We start from the raw sequence: 15,485 nt of genomic DNA, 5'->3' as shown, positions 1-15,485 counted from the left end.
ATCCAGTATGCCTCTGCTAGGTTTGTCTATTCCATGTCTGGTTTGTGAGTGACAGCAGTCTGATGAGTCAGGGCTGAGATGAATAGGACCTGGGTTGAATGGAGAGTAGGGGGAAGCGATTTCCTTTCACTTGCCTGAGCCTACATAGAATAGAGAGTAGGCGGAGGAGATTTCTTTTCAGCTACATGGGCCAGGTCTGCTTTTAACAATGCTGTCTCCACCTCCTGCCAGGAAGCTGCACCAGGGAGGACAAAACTGGGTTTGACTAGGTGCAGACACTCTCTGTCTTCAGAGAACAAAGGCTTTAGTAGTATGAATATAGGGGCCCAGACCATAGAACTTTAGATCACTTCTGGGAATCAAGACAAACCTTTGCCAAGGAGAGAAACCAAGGAAGCTGAAGGAGGAGACTGTCCCTGTGATGTGTGCTGTTTGGGGTTGGCCTGCAGTGGTTACTTATTGCCAAGGAAAGGAGAAAAGGATCTTGTGTGTACTTTATCATCTTGAGGAAGATCTCCAAGGGCTTGAAGCTGAGCTTGCCTCCTGTCCTGAAGTCTCAGGGACACAAAGACTTCAACATGAGCTCCCCTGAATTTCCTTGCTGGGAATTCTGCCTGCAGAGAGGTGCCTGCTGCTGTTTTTGGGACCTCTAGAAACTACGTGTTGCTGAGAGCTGGAAGCGTGACTCTACAAGGAAGAAGCGTGCCGCCCCTGCAGCTGTTGGCCAACGCATCACCGAAGAAGCGGGTCACATCGCCAACGAAGAGTGTCTCAATGCCAGAGAAGTGGGTCGCCACCGCAGAGGTTGACGTCACTTCACTAGAGAAGTGTGTCGCAGGGCCAGTCGCAGCTCAAGACATCACAGAGTTTGCCGCATGGGCGTCGGGCGTGCACACATCGCATCCAAGTTGTCACATCACATAAAAAGCGCCATTTTGTCACATCGCTCCAGATGGTCGCATCTCATCGAGGCACCATCTTGTTGCATCGTAACCGGAACATAGTAAGAAACAAATGCTTTGCCTCCTCTCCGGTAATGAACAGACGCATGGCCTCCCCTGCAGTAAAGAACAGGAGAGCCGCCTCCCCCGAAGCAAGGAACTGACGCATTGCATTCCTTGCGACCCTTTTATATGTTTTGCGTGTTGCACTGAAGGTACTTTGAGAGTAAAGAGTTGCATTTACCATCTACATTGAACTAACTTATTTCTACCATTTTAAATTCATATTATTGATATTGCATTGTGAATTTTGGTTGTTTGGTCTTGTGTTAAGTCTAGTAAAGATTACGTATTTTCCTAAACTGGAGTGGTGTCCATTTGTAGTGTTTTCACTGTATTACTGTATGTGTTCACAAATACTTTACACAATGCCTCCGAGAAAAGCCTGTCTGCGCGTACTAAGCTACCAAGGGGGTGAGCAGGCGTTATTTTAGGAGGGTATCCCCCTTTGCCTGACTAGATGCAAGGGTCTCTATTTTTACAAAGGTACTTACTTCTGCCAAATAGAGACCCCCATTTCTAACAAATACCAACTTATTGGAGCCTTACAGCACACAATGGATGCTGCCAGTCACAGACAAGAGTCTGCCCTCATGCAGCTGAGCCAAGCTCGAGCAGAGGAAGGTCGGACAATAGGTATCCTGTCACAGGGAGGTGTGACCACCTCTCAGACAGGATTTAGTGTATTGGGGCTGGATGGGTGCACTGTCTCAGGGCCATAAAGTCTGCACTAAGGGCACATTTGGTGTCCCTGTGCATAGTCCAGCTCAAACCAATTCTGGGAGCCATATGCCCCTGCTCTGGTGCGAAACTGGACAAAAGACTTGGGTTTAGCCACCCCTCTGTCCTAACCCTCCCCTAGGAGGGTCCCTGGAATCTGTCCAACCATAGGTATAAAATGGGTTCCTTGGCTAAAGGACATTAGATTTTACGTGGACAAGATTCTGCAAGAAGATACCACTACACTTCGACCGTCTGGACATGCTGGGCTTCGCTGAACCTCCCTTGGGCTCGACTTCGTCTTCCCTTGCCGTCCCCAGTCTCGCCACTGTCTGTGATCCATACAGGTTCCATGCTGGACCCTGTGGATCTCCAAGACAACGGAAGAATCTCTCTTGGGTCAAAGGAGTCACTCCCCTGCAAACACAGGCACTGTAATGCATCTGAAAGGTTTGCTGATCCTGAGCTCTTGCAGACTCCGAAGGCTCCAGCAACACAAGAGGTGGGTTTCTGCAGGTCTCTGAGGTTGAGCTGCCCTCTCACCAACATTGAGGCGGATATCCCTCATGGGGACTGTATACCTGTACCCCTGTGCACTGCGTTTATTTGCAGCTGCACGTGCTTGTTGTCATGCAACAATTCCGTGCATTGGACCGTTTGTAGCCCTAACCCAAGTGCAGCTTTTCTGAGAAGGACTCTGGCATACTCAGCTGGCTGGCATGGCTGGCATACCGTGAAGCAGCATGAGGTCCCCTTGCGACTCCTGTGCCATCGGCCTGTGGGTCCACCTGAGGGTCAATTTTGCTTTATTTGGGCTTCCCTGGTTGCTCCAGGCCTGCCCTGACTCCCCTTGCTGTGGTGAGTCCCCTGGTACTTGCTGGGCCAGATCGACACCGAATTTGACCATCTACGTAGTTTGCCTCTGCCTAGGCTTGTTGGTGCACCCGCCGGACACCGACTCCTCAGCACTCGACATCCTTTGTGGGAAAGCTCATCTCTGGCTCCTGGTTGTCCTAGACATCTCCGGGTCCTCGCAGCTGAAGAGCCAAGATCACTGTCAACACACCTGAAGCACCCGACATCGGTGGACATTCGTCTACCGAGCCCCTGGTCGCTCCAAAGTGACCCAGACTCTGTACCCTCTGCTTTCAGGTTCGTCTCATCTAGAATTCACATTTGGATTCCACCAGACTTTTTTCGTACCTCCAGCAGCAGCATTTCTTTATGGACATCCATAGAGATCGACAAGGGTTTCCAACGCCACTTTGTACCTATGCACCCGGCTCCTCTGGGATAGGTAACTCTGGTACAAAGGTATCCACTGTTGGGGTGGCTCTTCAAGCTCTTAAATTCCAAGGGTTGTCTTCGTAATCTGCTTGGAAGGGTCCATAATCTCTAATTTCCCATTGAATTGTACGGAGCCTGCGGTCGGGTTCTCATGCACCCGTTCCCCGTGCGGTCCCTACTCACTCACCTTGGGTGGTTCCTGGGGTCCCAGGGATTCCACACCTTCTAGACTAGGTCTATCTCAGAGTTGTGGTTCTTATACAACTTATTTAGTATATGGTTTGGTCTCCCACAGGAGTCTACTGTGTATTGTGAGGCTACTCTCCATAGCCACCACTAGGATACCTTTCAATAAAGGTTATCTTTGGCCTAATCACCATAAGGGTTGTTTAGACTGGTACAAGGTGCCCACTTTAATTAGTCGACCACATATTTTAGGCCAACTTCTCACAGGGAGCAGGGAGAAGAGGATGGAGACAGAAAGGACAAAGGAAGAAGAGAGAAAGAGAGGATTGTCAGGACACCAGAGCAAGTGTCTCTAGCTTTAAAAATCCTTACTGATCGCAATACAATGCATGAGTAACACCTCAGTCAACATAATACTTTTAATGTAAAACCAGTACTTACTTTACATTGTTACTCCCGCTCTGTCAGGCCGCCACCTCGCTTTGGCTCTCGTCTTCTTACAGCCACATTTCACCAGGGGCACAGAGGATAACATTTCCAGCTTAGGAAGGGAGGCAATTAAGTTGTGCTGGGTCCAAGAACACCTAGCTCAGGTTGGGGAGGTGGCACAGACCTGGGGATGGCTAGGACTGGTGTAACCCCTCCCTGTGTTCTTCACTCAGTGCGGAGTCAGTCACTGCTGAACTCAATCAGGCCTCCGGTGTGTGCAGTGAGGCCTAGTAGGTAGAGCTCCATCCGGAGGACACAGCAGTGTTAGCCTGAGTGATGAGAGTTCTGCACCTCAATTGCGACCTCCCTGGGTCTTGCCACGTGTGGGGATCAGCAGCTCAGTGGAGAACTGATGGTCCTGTCAGCCTCTCATTGAAGACCAGGCTTCAGCGGCTGGGACTTTTCCCATTCTACAGGGAGAGAGGTCACACCGAGGCCCTCTCTGCAAGGAGGGAAGGCTTTGGAAGTCAGGCAGAACCTCAAGAGCTTTACAGTGAGCAGAGACCTCTCCTCTGTTCGCCTCACAGTGCCAGCCTCTCAGGCGAGCCAGGGCACAATTACAGACTGTCACCCCTTCACAGGGGGCATCCTTTGTGGCTCCAGGAGGACACAGTAGAGTTCTAACCAGCTTTCCTTTCCTCACACCTCAACCAGGAGCCACTGCTGCTACTAGAGGCGAAAAGGCCTTGGGGCACGGCTGAGCCAGGGTGCTTGACTGCAGGCTCCTTAGGGGGCCAGTGAGGCAGGGAAGGTCGGACCCAAGAGGTGAGTCTGTTCTTCTCCCTTCGGGCACTAGCATGGGGTGATGAGGGGGCCTGGTCACCCGTGGCACTTTCTCACCCTGCCTCTGCCCACATAAGAGCGGAACTGCAGGAAGTTAAGTGAGAGGCAGTACTTCATCCCTTAATTTCTACTGACTGAGGTCAAAGAAACACAATATTGTGGTAGCCCTGGCTTTGGAGTTTGGTGCAAAGCGCTCTGTTGCCCGGGGCAGAATCTCACACATTTTAAGAGGGGATTAACTTGTTGGATGAAAGCTTTAATTAAACCAGCAGAAAAATCTGCGTCTTTGATAAGTGGGCACGAGTGAGATGTGGACCTGAAAAGAGAAGGACAGCTGCTCCTCGTTGGATTTCCCCCGCCTCTTGAAAGCTCTAAGGCTTCAACACAGAGACCTTGGTGCGAGGGCAGCCTGGCTCCTGTTAGTAGTATGGAAGGGCCACACGGTGAAGCCTTCTATACAGCCCCTCTGTGGAGCAGCTGTGGGAGGAGAGAACCACCAGGAAAAGCAGTAACTAGCAGGATGACCTGTTCCTGCAGGATCATTGTTGTTATCCGCTCCGGCTCTGGTGCACAGCTCATGGGAGTTCAGGCTCTTACCATCCATTTGCAGAAGTGAGCGAAGTTCGCTTCCTCCATTCTTGTGGTTGTTCTGCTGTCAGCTGAGCAGGTCTGAGAGCCAGTCTCGGATGAAATTGACAAGCTCTGTCTTGTGCTGTGCACTGAGCATGGCCACTGACACTCCTGCACCCCTGCCCTCATTAAAAGGTTAGACTCGACCACCTTGCATCTCTTGAGCCAATCTGGATGCTGCTTCCACGCTGGTTATACTAAAAAACAGCATGAAAGCAGCGCCATGGTTGGATGGAACAGGCAAAGCCAGCACTCCTCTCGGGTGAAATCCCCAGCTCACAAACAGTGTAGGGAGAGACAACAGGCCTCAAGTGGGCATGTTGGGTTGGCCGTAGTAAGAGGCCTGTCCAACTCAACATAAACTCTAAAACTGCAGTTACTGCAGAGTGCCAACCTGTGACTGCTGTCAATAATTAAGCCCCACCCCTGCCCCACTCATGCTTAAAACTCTGTGTGCATCCAACCCGGTTGGTGGGAGGCAGTGTAAGAAAATTAAAAAGTGGAAAAAACACTGTTTAATTATATTAAGCATTTTAAATTTAGTGGTCAAGGGAGCAACAAATACAGGGTGGCGATGCTCCTACACCCGCATAGAGGAACCAGCAAGACACAGAAGAGGCTTTGCCACTGGTGTGATGGAGGAGACCTTGTACTGGGTTCAACATAAGAGACTGGGAGAAGGGGGGAAGGAAGAGGAGATGGACAAATACCATACACCAATCTAAGCCTGGAAGTTGATGTCTTCTACTCTAGATGAAGGCTTATTAACTGACATTGAGGAAATGGCGGAGGTTACTAGCATACCCCAGAGCTTTTTTTTATTTTATTATCAGAAGAGTCAAATCAGTCACAATAATTTATGCGAACTAGGGAGATCTCACTGCAGAACAGTATCCCTAATGCAGGGTTACTTGCTGTTTTTTATACTTTCCTCTGTTGGTCATGTATTTTTTCCTTCAGCACCTAAAAACCATGCAGGGGCGGCTCTATGCTCATGGCGGCCCTGGGCAGGGAGTGTAGGTAGGTGGCCCCCCGGAGGAACGCAGGCACGGAGGCCAGTGTAGAGGGGGGGGGGTCGGGGTGTTTGGAAGTGGAACAAAGCCGGAAGCCGCCAAATCCCTGCCAGTGGCCGCCACACAAATATGTATCCATCCTCAGAGGATTATTATATTAAGGATATATATTGGCGTGGTGGCCCCTGGGGTTTGGTGGCCCTGTGCAGGTGCACAGCTTGCACATGCCTAAGGCCGCCCCTGATCCCTGTGAATATTGTGCTAAATAAAGGAAACCAGCATGACACAATTTCTGCAGTTCTACACCTTTCCTGTCTCTCTGCAACCCCCTCACTAGAACAGCTAACCACTGCCAAGCATTAGTCAAGTGTTTCCTTTACAAGTACTAATGTCCACCACCTTTCCTTGTGCCCAAAGTCAGAAGCAGTGTGTGCCAGCCAGCAAGCTATGATCACTGTCATTTGAGAGCAAGTAGCTGGACGATCGGATCTAGGTGAAAAAATGACCAAAAATTTGATCATCAGTGGTCACATCTTGCAGACCTACAAAGTGACGACATGTGGTCCTTCTTCTTCTGGACTTCAGCAACCCTGTAATATAATCTTCTCAACTGCCCTTTTATAGAGGATGCCCTCTTCTCCCCAACATCCAAACAACCAAAATAATGTAGAATGCCTAAGAATTGAGAATTAAGCATATTTCTACTCATCAGATGCCATTGGCTGTTGGGGGTTCCTTCATAAGGCAGATGACGAAATCAAGAGCTTTGTTTTAGGTGCTTTAACGGATGCCGCTATGACAGGCGAGATACAGTCATGCAATCCTGTTAAAGGGCGTTAAAAGCCCATCACATTGGCTTCTGCAATTTACATTCTTACTGTGTATGAAAAAGGCAATTATAATTTGTTAAACATGCAGTACCTTTGTCGATCTTTACTGGAATTACGGCCGACGCTTCTAAAACATAAAAAGAATGATGAAAGTAGTTTATTTGAGCATTCTAATACTTATAATAAAAACGCATGGGTATGAAGTGGCAGCTGAACATGTTATAGAAAGAAAAACGCATTTTGACTGAGTGGAACATGATATTCTTTTCCTACATGCTAGATTATTCCTCCTGAAGAGTTTTTAATACACAAAATAATTCAAATAGAAATACAGCCCTATAATCAAAAGGGCTCATGTGTTTTACAACATTGTAAATGCAGTGCATCAGGTTTCAGCAGCACAGATAGAAACTAACATTTACTAGGTATTATATTTTCATCCAAACCCCTGAGTTGTGATTTATATTTGTTAAATGATCGAATCATAATCATTCATATTTTAGCAAAACCTAAGTAACCAAAATAGAGGAAGTTGACAGCACCAAACAGCACTTACATGTGCACAATGCACAATTCCTGAATGTGGCAACAAATACGATCCCACTTAGTAAACCTTTGGCTTTCACTCTGAATGCAAAAATGGTGTTTAGTGGTGGTTATCATTTGCCGAACTAGGGGGTCGATTAGGATGGCGGATGGACTTTGTCCGTCCGCCATTCTGTCGTGGCAAGGGACCGTCCGCCATAATGGCGGAGGTCCCGTGCATCGAATTAGGATGCCTCCGCCACAGTGACCGGTGCAACCCGCATTTTTAACATTGCGGCGGGCGGTGCTGAAAGCACCGCCCGCCGCAATACTAAAAAAGCATGTTGTGCGTTTCAAAGCACAACATGACAGGCACCGCGCGGTGCCTACCATGTTGTACTTTGAAATGTAGGGGGGTACCATAGGTACCCCCCACCCCCCCTTCACCCTGGGGGCCCGCAACGGGCCCCCAAAGCAAAGACCGTATGCCTTTCCGGAATTCCCCAAAGCCCATCCTAATTTTGCTGGCGGTGTCTGATAGACACCGCCACCATATTAGACCTTTTCCGCCACGGTCGCAAGGCGACCGCGGCGAAAAATCGGCGGACGGTCTTCCCATCCGCCGCAGACCCCCCAGCAATCCTAATGTGGCGGGGGGTCATTTGAGTGAAGATGGCGGACTGATTGCCCCTGCCGGGCCGGCGGTGGCTACCGCCAGCCCAGCGGGGGCAATCCGTCCACCATCCTAATCGACCCCTTAGAAAGGTGTGTAGCCTGTCTACAAAAGGGATCCAGCAACCGTAGTTGCAATGCACGTGATATAAGGCAATTATGAGGTATCTTCCCTAAATGTGGCTTAGAAAATTAAACAGCCAAATTGGTATTCATGGACAATTGCGATTTCCATGTTTGATAAAATAATGCAGATGTATAATATTGTATTATTACAAAAGGAATCTCAGGCAATTATTTATAAAAATAAGTAGAGGGCACATAAGAAGACAAAGAAAGAGACAATCTTATTGATACAAAAATAGAAAAGTCCTTTTAATTTTATAAGAAACAATGTCATAGTGTCTTTAGGAATGGTTATGTGCAAAAAAAGTTTACAGTATATTAATAAAATCTATTCCAGTCATCAGACATACTGGTACTCATACATACATGGGTACATCTACTTTACCACCCCTCGTTGTCAATATGTTAAAACAAAATAGATTATTAAGAGCATTTCGGCAAAATTGCCTTCATCAGGAAACCACGAGAGGGATGAATCAGAGTTATGTCTTTATAATCCTTGTATGCTCCAATAGCTAGCTGCACTCTGTCCGAATCGGCAATAGTATAAGAATACTTCAAACGCTCCAAATGAATCCTAAGTTGTTAAGAAGGCTTGGGGCTAGATGTACAACCCTTACATTTTGCGACTCGCAAAATGCAATGTACAACAGAGTCACAGACATTGTTAGTGTATCCTAATGGGGTGAGAATTACCTTCCTCATTAATATTCGTGAGGCAGGTGCTATTTGCCACCCCATTAGCCTATGACGGCGATGAATCTCCTGTCATGAGGGACAACTATGTCCAAGAGGCCTGTGACACAACTCAACTTCATCATCATAAAGAGTTAATGTTTACTTTAGACGAAGTAGAGAGGGCCTTACACGCTAGACAGGGCGGTGGGGCTCCTGGCCCGGATGGGGTCCCCATGGACATGTTTAAGTTGAATATTCCTCTGTGGGGGCCTCTACTTGTGCAGGAGCTCAATGCCAGTTGTAGTACCGAATTCCTACCCACTTGGTTAGAGTTCACTATTGTGCCTATCTACAAAAAGGGGGATAGGCAAGACCCGGGGTGTTACAGGCCAATTTCCCTGTTGGATGCCATTACGAAGGTAGCAGGGGGGGTTATATTGGAACGTCTTCAGGATTGGGCCGGTGAAAATTCTATTCTATCAGACCTGCAATATGGCTTTCGGGCCAGTATGGGGACAGTTGAACAGGGTTTGAATCTTTCCCTGTTGGTGGGGAAATATACGAGGGCCAAGAGAGGGAACCTGTTTTTAGCTTTTGTGGATCTCACAGCCGCCTTTGAATGTGTGGTCCACACTAAACTATGGAAATTACAGGGAGCTTTGCGGGTGGATGTAAATATTATTTATTTTCTTAAGCGTTTTTATAGTGATGCTAAGGCACGTTTGCGTTATGGTCTGAAGGGGGAGCGTTCGGCTGCTTTTTCAATTAGGAGTGGAGTCAGACAGGGCTGTGTCCTGGCTCCATTCCTTTTTAATTTGTATATTAATGGCCCTGAGGAAGCCTTGCTCACAAAGATAATCAAGATTTTCCTCAAGTAGCCGGCCGCCCAATTCCAGCCCTCTTGTACGCTGACGACGCTGTGCTGATGTCCCGCACACAATTGGGCCTTCAGCGTGCTTTGGATAGTTTTTTCCTTTTCATGAAAGATCTAGGATTAAGGGTAAACTCTTCCAAAACTTTCATTATGTGCTGTGGAAGGGGTTTTAAGAAAAACAGAGATCTGTTTATTGCAGGACAAAAGATAGAGGCCACAAATACATTCTCTTACTTGGGCATGCTCTTTTCCCAGAATGACTCCTGGGTACAAGCTGTAGCAGCAAACAAATTGGCACTTTTACGTATCACATCTGCCCTTACTATCTTTGTCAGGAAACTGGGTAAAAGACCACCCAAGGAACTCATTACAATATATAAGGCAAAGTGTGTATCGGCTGCAGTTTATGGGAGTGGGTTTTGGGGGTTTGCTGACCTTTCCCCTATTCAGATAGTAGAAAAGTCTTTTTTAAATTATATCTTACCCATTCTGAGTGGCACCTCAGGATGTATTTGTCATGCAGAGTTAGGTCTCCCGTTTATCTCTGATTTAATTAGACTGGAGCCTGTGCTATTGTTGCACAGGGTGTGGATGAAATAGGAAACCAGATTGAACAGAGATATTCTTTTAGACATCTTGAAATTGGAAGGAGTAATGAGGATACCTTGGCTAAGATACGTTTTTCATTTCTTTAAGGATCTTGGCCATCCAGAGTACTTTTCAAACCCTACCATCATCACGGCAGTGACTAAAAAGGAATTAGGGAAAGATGGTCTTTTGCTGCTGGATACTCTTAGAGTATCATCTGAAATTTTAAATCCCACAGTCATGCATAATTAATTGATTTTAACCACTTTTAATATTTATCCCTATTTAACTTTTGTTCCCGGTGCTTACGATAGGTTCTTATTAACCCGTTTTAGGCTGGGAGTCTTTCATAGACTAGTCACTTTCCCTGTTATGAATGACTGGTCGCGAGACCTCCAGCCTTGTCCCTGTGACAACATCTCCCCTCAATCTAAGATCCATGTTATTTTTTTTTGTAATTTGTTTTCCTCTGTTAGGTTGTTGTTGTTGGTAACTATACTAAAACAGCTAGGGCTATGTCAATGGCGTCCTGCCCTTCTGTCATAAAAATTTTCAGATAATGAAAATAGTGTTCTAAGGATTACAGTTTTTTTTTTTAAGTCTTGCATCTCATTAAATGTATGTTTATTTGAATGTCTTTTGCACTGAAATGATGTTTTTCTCTTTTTAAATAGTGTAATATTGTAACATCTAATAGGATTTTATGTAATGTGTATTATGAATTTTCATGTATGAAATTGTTTATGTATTTTTTAACTGTGTGCTTTTATGATTGTTATTTATCAATCGAATAAAGCCTTTTTTAACTTGAACTTGTGTATGGCTCGCATTGAGGGCCATTATAGTTTTGCTTAGAGCCCAGCGCCTGGCGCTACTGAATGTCGGAATTGCCGAATGCCTGAACTGTCTAGTCTCTGCGCTATCTTGCGACTTTTTCTTCCACCATCAGACACTCCCGGCTTCTTTATGTCACCTGTTCCACATTCTTTTTTCATCTATGCTTTCTTCGTTTGCCACTGCTTTTCAGTCTTTCTCTTCCACCTACTATCCTCCTTTTGTGTTTTCCTCTCTCGTGCTCTTAGTCAAAGCTGGAAGTGGAAAAATAAGTACTGTCTTAAAAAATGAGCAATGGTAGGCCTCACCTGCAACCACTGGGTCAAAAGAATCCCAGTCTGGTGGATGCAAATCCGGTGCCTTTCATTTGTCTTCAGAGAGGTGGTGGAATGTAGGTAATATTTATGTGCTGCTGACCTTGTCCGATACCCAATCGCAATATTTATGGGACGTGAAAGGGGCATAGATTGATGAGGTATATATCAACGGTTTGCGAATGTAATTGAGCCCACAAACTATGGAACAGTTACTGACTTCTCAAAAAAGGTAGTGACAGATTCACAAAGCAGAAGTTGTCCGCATTGGACATTTTCTTCTTTGGAATAATGTTGGGATACCTCGGAGGAAAGAAAGAGACCATTACCTGCAACCGATGCATTGCCAAGCAGGAAACATTTATTTTTTAAACAGCCCTGGTTCGTTTAAAGTGCAAGGGTTAATTTAAAAATGGTTTCCAATTTGGGAAAGCAAACAAAGGGGTGTGGTCTACTGTTCCTTTCAGGCCACCATCCAGGTGTTTGCAGCCAATCACAGGGGGTGAAAAATAGCAACAAACCATATTAATATTCATTACACAGGTTCTTCTGTGACACCATGTGAGCTGAGATTTTGCGTTGTGAGCTACCAGTACTACTACCTATTAGTACTTTGCTTACTTCACAAAATCGATGAGTGGTGGCAAAATGAGTGTCTGTAAATTGCAATCACTTTTTACAATCAGTCCTTCAATACTTCAGGCTCCAGGTCTTTTTATTTTATATTAGATGGGAGAACAGAGAATTTGCCTGAGGGTGATGAGGAGGATGGTGGTACACCAGGTATTTTTTGGGGATTGGGTGGGTAATGGGAGGGTCTGCTTCAGGGTGTAGAATTTTCTATCTTGGGGTCCAAGCGACATCATAGATACCTCAAAATTTGCTTTTGTGGTTTATCAGATGTTATTTGAGAACTGCGGTCAAAGTGCGTTTAAAAAAAGCAAGGGATCTGTCCTCAATAGGGGCAGTCAAAGGGGTGGCTAAAAAACTAAATATTCAGTAATTTTCTTGAGTCTTTCACCTTCAGGTATATATATATATATATATTACCTACTGGCGGTCGCCAGTAGGTATATATAGTTAGGATTTTTTCTCTATGGGTTTTTTGAAAATTCTATGTCTAATAACTTTGCCGTTTGTGGACGGAATTGGCTGAAATTTTCAGGAAAATGGCACATTTTGTTTCTGAGCAGCCTTTGAAAATTTGGGGGGGGTTCGTCAAGGGGGGGCCGAGAAAAAGGGGGGTCCCAAAACGCGTTTTTCCCATGTTAATTTCCATAGGGCGGTTGGCCTCACTTTTAGCCTGAACGGCTGAATGGATTTGCACGAAACTTGGCAAAATTGTAGGGACTGGTAGCCCGATGTGCCTTTTGTAGGTCTCAATATATGTGCTCCAGTGGATTTTGAGAAATTAACGTTTAAAAAAAGATATATATCTGTAACAGCGGACCGGGCAGCGGCCCAGGACGCGTACTTTTCGCGCAACGGAGCTTTGTGAAGCGAAGCTGATTGGTTCTCCGGCGTCTGTCAACATTCCAAACAGTCCGTAGCGGCCGCCATCTTGTCTCTCGGTAGGATCGAGAGACAAGAGGAGGCGAAAGCGAAGGGGCAAATGACCATAAGGGGGAATAGTAGATCCTCGCTGACCCCCTAGGTTTGATGTGGAGGTTTTAAAAGGGCCCCGCGGGGCAAAAAAAAAAATAATAATAATAATCGAACGGCTGAATGGATTTGCACGAAACTTGGCAAAATTGTAGGGACTGGTAGCCCGATGTGCCTTTGCTAGGTCTCAATATATGTGCTCCAGTGGATTTTGAGAAATTAACGTTCAAAAAAAGATATATATCTGTAACAGCGCTCCGCTTCGCGTACTTTTCGCGTTACGGAGGTTTGCGAAGCTGATTGGTTTTTCGGCGTCTGTAAACATTCCAAACAGTCCGTAGCGGCCGCCATCTTGTCTCTCGGTAGGATCGAGAGACAAGAGGAGGCCAAAGCGAAGGGGCAAATGACCATAAGGGGGCATAGTAGATCGTCCCTGACCCCCTAGGTTTGATGTGGAGGCTTTGAAAGGTTCTCGCAGGGCAAAAAAATATATACCGTTTTTTTAGTTTTTTTGCGTGGAGTGCGCTCGGTTCGCGAACCGGGAAGCGTTCTGGGGAGCGTACTTTCTTGAAAATTAGTGAAAAAAGTTAGAGTACAATAAAAATTGTGAGTGATCAGATGTAGGGTAGCTCTGAGAAGAGCTTTTGGGTTTATGGTACATTTAGGTACTTATAAGTAGGTACCAATGCACATTCTTAAATTCAGAGTGAAAACTCTGTTGCCCTCATCTGAGAAGTGAACTCCATCTCCTCTGTAGATATCTTGCATGTAGTAACGCAAGTTATTGTTGTAGAGGGAGCCCATTCCATGGTCTCTCATGTAAGCTGAAACAGATTTGTTTACATGCTTCCTCGACTTCTCAATTTGTGGACAAAATTGGTTTGACCACCTCCATTTCTGTCTTTGGCATATATTTGAATATACCAAGGCAGTCTGAGGAAAAAGTGCCATCAATTGCTCAAAGGTGTCCTTTAAAAGCATTTCCAGACCTACCCCAGTCAAAGTGCCCAAATCATTACCTCCACAGTGCACAATTAACAGGTCAGGTTTGGGCAAATGCATAAAGGTTTTCACCAATGGTATCAATTGGTGACATTTTAATCCTCTGTGGCCAAACCACTTAATTTCCACATCTTGTAAATTGAGGTTAGGTAAATTCCTGTTTTCAGCGTACCTTTGAGCCCAATATATGTAACTATGTCCAACAATCCAGACAGAAAACATGGCGAGAGAAGGTTCTGCTGCAGTCAGATGAAGTGTGGCAATGAAATGGCAGTTGAAAAAATGAGAGTGTAAAATGAAAAAAACTGAGGAGTTTCTGTGTTAATGAAGCAGTAAGAGTGATTGGTGGATTTTGATTGCTGAAAACAGAAAGTTAGTGTGAATGGATGAGTTCGTTGAAAGATGTATTTTGAGTGGCGAAGAAAAAATCATTAAATGAAAGAATGCTCTGGATATGCAGGTGCACTGAGAGTTCAGAGTTCAATTGCAACATTGTTGTGTGAGAGGTCTTGCAAGAGGTGGTTGCTATGCAGAAAAAGCAGAGAGGGGGCAGAGGGGGGAAGGGTTTTGCTTTGAAAAAAAGTGAGGGAAGAGTTTTGATTGGGTGACATGAGAGATATGTGTGAGGAATTACAGCATTTCTGTGCTTTTGATAGCTGCAGACTCTGGAGTGAATACCTTTTGCTCTGCTGAAGACAAATTGGTGTGTTTCTGAGACTGTTTTGAAACTCAAAGTATTTGCTAAGGTGAGAAAAGATTTCTTTAATTTAGATAGAAAATAGTGTGCTTTAAGGAGAAAATTATGAAGAAAGTTGTGTTTTTCAAATGTTGCTTTGTCTCAAGTGTTTCACAAATAGATTTTGTTTCTTTGAGAAATTGTAATTGGAGAAAATGTGAAGTATTAGTACTGACAGGGCTTTTATGTGCATAGGAGCTGTGGAGTGTTTTCAAATTATGACTTGTAAATCATTTTTGAGAAAAAGCAATGGTTTTAATATTGATGAGAAGGACATAATGGTGTCTGCTTCTTTATAAGGTAATTGAGAGTCTGTGATGTTATTTTTCCCATTTCAATGTAAGAAGTTTGTCTGTGGAGCAAATTGCTTGTAAATATGCTCCCACCTGTGCATGGCAAATTTAGATTTTGAATGTTTCCGTTACATAGGCATGTTAAAGGTGACGGAAAATGCTGCAAAGGCAATCAAAAAATGCTTTTATGTGTCTTAAGGACATTTTAAGTCATTTCCCCATGTGCAGTGTTTTCAAATTATGAGTTGAAAATCGTTTTTGAGGTAAAGGAATGTTTTCAAAATTTATGTGCGCCATATGAC

At 45.2% G+C, this 15,485-nt stretch overlaps 1 protein-coding gene across 1 annotated transcript in view; it reads right to left on the bottom strand.

The window, feature by feature from the left end:
- LOC144762658 (uncharacterized) overlaps positions 1 to 15,485 on the bottom strand; it is a 1,356,333-nt gene that overhangs the window by 19,224 nt on the left and 1,321,624 nt on the right. Inside the window, exon 32 of the mRNA XM_078647891.1 lies at positions 7,031 to 7,066. Coding sequence (XP_078504017.1) covers positions 7,031 to 7,066 — 36 coding nt within the window. The remainder of the gene's footprint in view (positions 1 to 7,030; positions 7,067 to 15,485) is intronic.

The sequence above is a fragment of the Lissotriton helveticus genome, chromosome 6, assembly GCF_964261635.1.
Source record: "Lissotriton helveticus chromosome 6, aLisHel1.1, whole genome shotgun sequence".
Classification (NCBI taxonomy): Eukaryota; Metazoa; Chordata; class Amphibia; order Caudata; family Salamandridae; genus Lissotriton; species Lissotriton helveticus.
This window is presented reverse-complemented; position numbering and strand designations above follow the sequence as displayed.